Source organism: Scyliorhinus canicula, chromosome 9 (assembly GCF_902713615.1).
Source record: "Scyliorhinus canicula chromosome 9, sScyCan1.1, whole genome shotgun sequence".
In the NCBI taxonomy this organism is placed as follows: domain Eukaryota; kingdom Metazoa; phylum Chordata; class Chondrichthyes; order Carcharhiniformes; family Scyliorhinidae; genus Scyliorhinus; species Scyliorhinus canicula.
The window spans coordinates 181,888,926-181,896,845 of record NC_052154.1 but is presented as its reverse complement, the minus strand read 5'-3'; the positions used below and the strand labels follow the sequence as shown (position 1 = coordinate 181,896,845).

At 43.6% G+C, this 7,920-nt stretch overlaps 1 protein-coding gene across 1 annotated transcript; it reads right to left on the bottom strand.

The window, feature by feature from the left end:
• Nucleotides 1-4,051: 4,051 nt before the first annotated feature.
• c9h11orf96 (chromosome 9 C11orf96 homolog) lies at nt 4,052-5,125 on the bottom strand. Its single transcript, XM_038808281.1, has one exon. It carries the CDS (start codon nt 4,962-4,964, stop codon nt 4,596-4,598), a length of 369 nt encoding a protein of 122 aa, XP_038664209.1. The 5' UTR covers nt 4,965-5,125; the 3' UTR covers nt 4,052-4,595.
• Between the last annotated feature and the right edge of the window lie 2,795 nt (nt 5,126-7,920).

The window sequence follows — 7,920 nt, the reverse complement described above, 5'->3', positions numbered from 1 at the left end:
GCAACGACGGTTTTTAACAGCCTTGTTTATCAGAGCTTCTCAATTGAAATGGGAGTTCACATTAATTTTTATTTGTATCAAAACCTGCAAGCTCGTCCCAAGACACCTGCCAAGCTGACTTGGAACAATATCACCGTTCCTTCACTGTCGCTGGATCAAAATCATAGAACCCCTGCAGTGGAGAAGGAGGCCATTCGGCCCATCGAATCTACACCAAATTTCAGAAAGAGCACCCAACCTAGGCCCACGCCCCCACCCTACTCCCAGTAACCCCACCTTACCTTTTGGATACCAAGGAGCAATTTAACATGGTCAATCCACCTACCCTGCAAATCTTTGGACTGTGGGAGGAAACCAGAGCACCTGGAGCAAACCCACGCAGACACGGGGAGAAAGTGCAGACTCCACAGTCACCCGAGGCCGGAATTGAACCTAGGTCCCTGGCTCTGTGAGGCAGCAGTGCTAACCACTGTGCCACCGTGCCGCCTAAATCCTGGAACTCCCTCCCTAACAGCACAGTAGGTGTACCTAGACCAGGTGGACTGCTTGTGGTTCAAGAAAACGGCTCACCACCAGCTTTTTAAGGGCAATGGACAATTAGGAATCAGCAGAAAAACTTGGCCTTGCCAATGATGCCATGCCCCCCCCCCCCCCCCCCCCCCCAAGAAAGCATTTAAAAAGTCTCAAACTAATAAACAGAAAAGATATCTGGAGACAGTACAGTCGACAAATTCTTAACAAAAACAGTTGCAACTTTGATGCATTTCCAGTAGTCAGTCTTTGTAAACTAAACAGATCCCAAAGTATTTTCTCTTTTTAAAAAACACTGGAAAATACATTACTAAAGCTGTCATAATTTCAAATCCTAATAAAATAAGTATCATAAAGTAAGGTTAATGGAATATTTTTTTAAACTTTCATATTTTTATCCATTAAAACCATATAAATATTATAGCTAGCCTGACATTTGGTGAATAATTTCTTAAAGCAGACAGTGACTTGTCACTTGTCAGTTATTAGGTTGACATCACCTAGAGTTAACTCCATGGTCTCATTAGTCATGACACTAGTTTGCCTCACAACACTCGTGTGCAGTAATAATGAGGTAAGCAATTATATTTCACATGTAATACATCAATGTGACAAAATTGTATCACACATCAGAAATCTTTGTGCTGAGAAATATATTTTTATAATGTGTTTAAGGTCCAATGTATGTGAAAAAATACTATGAATAGAAGCTCAAAAAATAACAGATAGGAAAGGTAATCTACTCAGCTTTACATGTGGGAGGACGTGTTGCACAACTGACTACAAGATATCATCTGTAAGTGTTTGAAGACACATCTGGTTGAGATCACAGCGCCGTTCTAATTTATGTATTTTTACTAACAGTTAAATCATTCACTTATGTATTTGTACGTATTGCTCAACTTGGTGCGTTTCTAAATGATACAGCTACATAAAAAATAGGCGCAGTCTGTGAAATAAAACTCCAACTGTGCTATTGATTGCATCAATGTCATCCAACGAAAATTACTGACTAGCTACAGGAATGACTAAAGTCATATCATTTTAGCCCCAACATTTGAATTTTAGTCTAAAGTTCCTTACCCACAATTACAGGTATTAAGCAGAGTGTGTATATTTGCAGAAGAAATACCTAACACCATTCAGTGCAAAATGTTGCAGTCTTTCTATTGCACCAAAGATTGGAAATGTGGTATGAGTTAATCAGACGCAGTAAATCACGTTACAGCGTCTATGTTTTTGTCCAGGAGTTGCAAACAATACTTTGACTTCTGCAAGGATACTGAGAATATTGGCTCACACAAGAGGCACCAGAGCGACCTTTGCCCTCTGACAAGGTTACACTTGGATGCTGCATGCCCTGCGCCGTAACATAGTGTTGAAGCTTCTCACAATATTGTTGAAAAGAGAGACGTGTTGCTCATCGGGACAAGTGCAAGAGTAGCAAATTTCAAACAATCACAACAATTTATACTACAGGAGAATAGGGTGCTGATTGGTTAGCAAGTCAACAATGATTGGCTGACACATCGCTATGCTGACAGCCATGGGAACAATAGGCTCCCGGTTAATTCAACAAAGGCACAAGGCTTGAACATAATTCTTTTTCATAGTAACTTCATTGTGGTGTTAATGTAAGCCTACCTGTGACAATAATAAAGATTATTATTATTTTGTTTGCAGGGAGTCTTTGTATATAAATGCATGTCCCTGCTAACTGGCGCAAATGAGCCAAACTGATTATCTTAAATTAGCTGTTTGTGTAACTAATGGCACAGGAGTGTTCAGTAAGTGCTGCCCAATCGAGGAATCCCATCTGACAGTGGATATTTTGTTTTCATTATAGATTGGGGTGTTTTCTTTTGACAACCTGGAGTAGTTACTTGGATTGGTCGCACAAGGACAGCTCCATTCTCCATAAAGATTGTGGATGTTTCCATTGTGCTGAAGTAGACCATTTATCACCCACATCCCACCCTTTTAGCACATGCCAGGTGAACAAGTTGAGGAAGCAAAGCACACTTTTTCTTTTTACCAACAAATGCACAAACATGTTCACATGCATATTGCGGTTTTTGAACATTAACACCGCATGCCCAATAAATGTGTTAATTATTAATTTGCTTACCAATCAAAGATGGAATTAGTCAGACCTGGGTTCCCAATTTGCCACAAGTGGTTAATAGCAAACTCAGTGAACAGTGAACAGCATTGAGTTACACTGCTCCTGTTTAAAATCACATCATTTAATCCTATTCCCCACTGCATATTTGATTAATCTAATTAATTTAATAAATGATGCAACATTACTCAGGAATGGACCCCAGAGCAGCAGCACATCGAAAGATTTGGACAATAAAGCAAAATCTTGCATTTATATAGCACCGTTCACGACCTGGGGGACCCGCTCTAAGCACTTTGTAGCCAGGGCAGTGCTTTCTGAAGATAAACACAAATGACAGGTCTGCCAGCATCTGTAGAGAAGGGAGCTAATGTTTCGAGTCTGGGTGACTCTGTCCTAGTCCTCTCTGAATGTAGTCACTGTAGATACGGCAGCCAATTTGCACACAGCAAGATCCCACAGTACTCCAATGAAAATTGCTTATTGTCACAAGTAGGCTTCGAATGAAGTTACTGTGAAAAGCCCTAGTCGCCACATTCCAGCGCCTGTTCGAGGAGGCTGTTACGGGAACAGATGATCAGAGTTCAGTATCTGGCTACTTAAAATCTAGAGGCATGTGCCGACCCTCCCATAACAAACACTTGAGCCAAGCCACGTTACCCCAGTACATCAGCATTATTCAGAAACAGATTTTCAAAGTTTAAACTAACCCCTTTCAATAATGGGGAGTTCCTGCAGCAGTGGTTGTGGGTTGGAATGGAATAACATTTCAGAGACCCCTCAAGACCAGCAGGCGCTTTTCCTGGCAGCACCGGAGTGTAATACAAGGAAGCCAATCCAAAATTAGGAATAGCTGTTGGGAATAGCTTGTTCCTGGGTAAATTAAGTGAACATAGATTGTTTGGCAGGATTTTTCTTTTAAAAATGCCAGTAAATAGCCCTCTAGCGTCCAAAAGGCGCCGCACCAGATATTAACCAGTTCACTGGCTGTTTCGGGATCACAAACAGATGGGGGGGGGGGGGGGGGGGGGGGGGGGGTGGTCCTATGGGAGCTGGAAGTGTAGCGGGGGCCAGGAATTATAAACTAGGCGGCTGCTTTAACGACCTCCCGAGCTTCCTGATAACAACATGTCGGAAAGCAAATTGCAACATGACACAGGACCAACCATGCAAGCCCCAGAGTTGGGTGCTGGAGATGCCCACTCTTTCCACTTACTCAATAACGAGGAGTTCTGGAGCGGCAGAATTCACTGAGGAGGATGGGAAGCATGGTTTTAAAAGTAAAACGGAAAACTCAGGAATTTGGGGGAAGGAGGGATGGCTAGCCCAGGTTGCCTAACAATTGAAGAGTCCGTACAGAAAGGGGAAACTCCAGCCTGATTTGAAAAAAAAAAGTAATTAAAGGTCTAAATGTACATTGATTTTATTTCACAAGGCATTACAGTTTCAATTTGTTTGCAACGGTCACAAAAAAAAGTACACATATAAATTAGCGATTTTTAAAAAGTATTAAATGCATTACATGGGTTAAATTTGGCGATTGAAAGCTGGAGCAGGAGCATGTGCCTTCCCATTCTGTGTGGGAGGGCCATGGGCTGACTGGAGGATTTACATCTGGCACGTTTCAAAATATTCCGAAAGCAGCAGATTAACAAACATTTAGATCAGCCGTATTCCAACTTCAGCGATGTCCCAGAAACCGGAAAAGGGGCATTAAATTGCCAGTTCGCTTTTCCCCCCCTCTCTCTCTCGGATAGAGGGAAGGATACAATTTTGCAACAATCCCAAGCGCGCAATCGACATCAGAACTTATTCCTGGTTCGCGGAGCCGAAGCATAAAAGGTTCCCTTTTTGAAAATATACTTTTTTTTTTACAAAATACAGTTTAGAAAATAACTTCATTATGAAACAAGTCTGTCTGTCTGTTTAAGAGGAGGGGTCCTCAATGGGCGGAATCCGAGTCACTGGAATCCAGGCTGTATCGCAGTTTGCAGTTGCTCAGATTTGACTTGTGCACCCTGGAGTTCTGGGCGCTCCTCCGGAGGCACTCCAGCGACTGCAGGAAGGATTTCTTGGCTTTCTCCTCCTCCAGGGCCGAGACCCCTTCCTCCTCCACCTCCTGGATCTCGTCGAAGGTGACGGGCTGGGTCTTGAACCTGGCCTCCCGGGGTCGCCGCTGCTTCAGCTTGCTCTTCTGCAGCTGGCGGCGCAGCGACTGCGGAAATTCCTCCACAATCCCGGCGTAGCTGGGCATCACCGCCTGGTAGCTGGTGCAGATCCCCACCACCTCGCCCTGTTTGGAGACAGCCATGGCGCTCTGTGTATCTATTGCAAAGCTGCAAACCTTTCTCTCTTTCTCTCTCTCTCTCTGTAGTTGACGCAACTTTCAGGCACTGTGTAGCTAACAGGGTGATTTATATAAACAGCAAAGCCACGTGGGCACCCACTCCGATGACACCAGTTGCCATTTAAAGCAATCCTGTTTTTTTTTCTTTAGCTGACGTACATGAAAAGGGTTTTTTTTTCTTCTCAATAATGCTCTGCTGCTTTACCGTCGGTAGGAATAATCTGATATCCGGCTCCTCTATCAACAGCCCTCCCCCCCCCCCCCCCCCCCTGGGCTGCAATTGTTGCCAGAAGTTCTCCAGACAGTTTTTAAAAAAAAGGCAACTTTGCTGCCTCCATCTCCTGAGCCTGTCGTTCGATTTGAATAATCATTCACTCCATCAGTGTGTCTCGCCTGGGAAATGGCTTATTATTATTCAAATATCCTGACATATATTTGTTTGTGTATACTCATTTCCAACGTTTAATAATGGGGCGCAGTTTGCACGTTCTTCCCGTGTGTCTGCCTGGATTTCCTCCCACAGCCCAAAGATGGGCAGCTTCAGGTGGACCGGCGGCCATGCATGCTCCATTGCCCCTTAGTGTCCAAAAGGCCAGGTGGGGTTACAGGAATAGGGTGGAGGTGTGGCCTTAAGTAGGCTACTTTTTTCCCAGGGCTAGTGCAGACTCGATGGGCTGAATGACCTTCTTCTGCACTGTACATTCTATGATAAATATATTAGTATTATGTGTAGGTTAGATTATGGGGATAGGGCGAGGTGGATGGGGGAGTCGACCGGGGTAGGATGTTTTTTGGGGTGGGGTCGGTGCAGACTCCTGCACTGCAGGGGTTCTATGATATATACTGACGCACATATATATAATTTATAAGAATTTGTGTTTGTATTTATATCTACATACAGTGACATGTATATATGTTTTTATAAATTATACATTGCTATATGTACAATATATACTTATATGTACATATCTAATTATTCATACATGACACGCACCGCTTTGCAAGGCAGTAAGTTTGGCCAGGAGGATGAAACTGACAGGCAGGCAAAGGTGGCTCAGAGCACACTGCAGACTGAGTGTATTCTGTACAGTCAGCTTGTGGCTTCCGGTACTTTCACCGCTAGGGGATGCCGTGGCTGGAAGGAATGGACCGAGTCAGATTGAGTTGCACAGCTAGAGCTGATGTGAACCGAACTGGGAATGGGGATGATTTCACTGTGGGGGAATGTTTATTTGTGTAGCAGGCACATCTATCTGCTCATTCCAGGTCAGGGTGTTTCACACTGACGGGAACACTTTGCCTTTGGGACAGTGCAGCCGGGACACGAGAGTGTAAATGCATCTTTTTAAAAAATCTGTCATTTAAAAAAAAATTTGCAGCCCGTTCAGAAATGCAATACATATTTGCACAGTGGGGTTTAACCCATGAGAATTTCACTGTCTTCAGCCATTCGTTGGATGCGGCAGCCACATAGATAAGCAGATGGACGGATGGATAGATACGCAAAATCTACTGTAAAGTTAACTCTTCAATGTGATGATTGGTCCCTTCAATTGTCAGCGTCACAATCCTGTCTTTTAAATCTCTTTAGCCCTAAAATGTGCAGGTTAGGTGGATTGGCTATGCTAAATTGCCCCTAGGTGGGGTTACCTGGATAGGGTGGGGCATTGGGACTAGGTAGGGTACTCTTTCAGAAGGTCGTTGCAGTCTCGATGGGCCGAATGGCCTCCTTCAGCACTGTAGAGAATCTATGTTCTATTCCTTTCTTGGAGCCAGCAATCCTTCCCCGGATTTTCCTGTTGAGATTACAGTCAATGTGCATTGTACAAGACTCCCTAAAATAGTCTTCCAGCACCAACTTGTACCTTCTGCATTTGCTTTTGAACATTTCAATATGTTGACTATCAAATCTATTTTTTCAAAGCCAGATCCATCATAAGTTGTTCCTCCCCCCTCCCCCATCCCTGTCAATCTGGAAACTAAGGAAGCCTAACTGTTGTACATTTCCCCCCCCCCCAACTATCGTCCATTATGGAGACTCAATGGTGTGACACCGGAGTGAGTTTCAGTCTTTGTATTCCGAGTAGGAACTTCCAGTCTTCACTCTGGATTCGTGGCTCCAATTGCAAACCAGGGGTGGGATTCTCCGCCCCGCCAGACCCGTTTTCTGGCGCGGCTCGATAAATTCAGCAGGTCCAGCAGCATCTGTGATGAGAAAACTTGAGTTAACGTTTCAGATCTCAATGATTCTTCTGGGTGACTTGGGTTTTGCAGGACATTCATTATGTCCACTTTGCTGGGGTAACACACTCTCTTCCATGCATGTTGTAGTCTGGAGCTATGGATAGTGATGGTAGAGGCTCCAACATTCTTTCCAACACATGGCTGATCAGAAATCTCTCCTGCCATTACCATCTGCCATTGGCGAGTGTTTGAAAGGATTCACAGGTTGATAATCAATCTGGTTGGCTGCGATATGAACAGCCATCAAGTCCTGAGGTGGAACCTGCATCTGGGGCTTCTGCCACAAGGTGTAGGGATGGTACCCACTGCGCCATTGGCACCTCCACAAATCTGCTAATTCGCACGACAATCAATTTTTTACCAAGTGTTATTAACTGCATATTTTTATTTTCTGATTTTGCAAGAGTATGAAAAAAAAATTAAATCTGAAAACTAGTTTTCAATCAAGCTCTGGCTGCTAATGTTCTGGTTTCAGTAAATCATGAAAATGGGTCAGTAACCTGTGGCAGATCCTGTTTATAGCTTTTATTAGTTATCATGCTTTCTACCTTCATGTTCATATATCATTTTAGAACTAAAAAAAAACTTTTGTCTGCAAGTAAATAGATTAGAATAATGCTATACGGTTTCAGCAGGATCAGTAAAGCAGTTTTGAACAGTAGACTTTGCTTCCAAA

Excerpts from the sequence above, each read along its gene's own strand:
- c9h11orf96 (XM_038808281.1), bottom strand. The coding sequence starts at position 4,964 with ATGGCTGTCTCCAAACAGGGCGAGGTGGTGGGGATCTGCACCAGCTAC.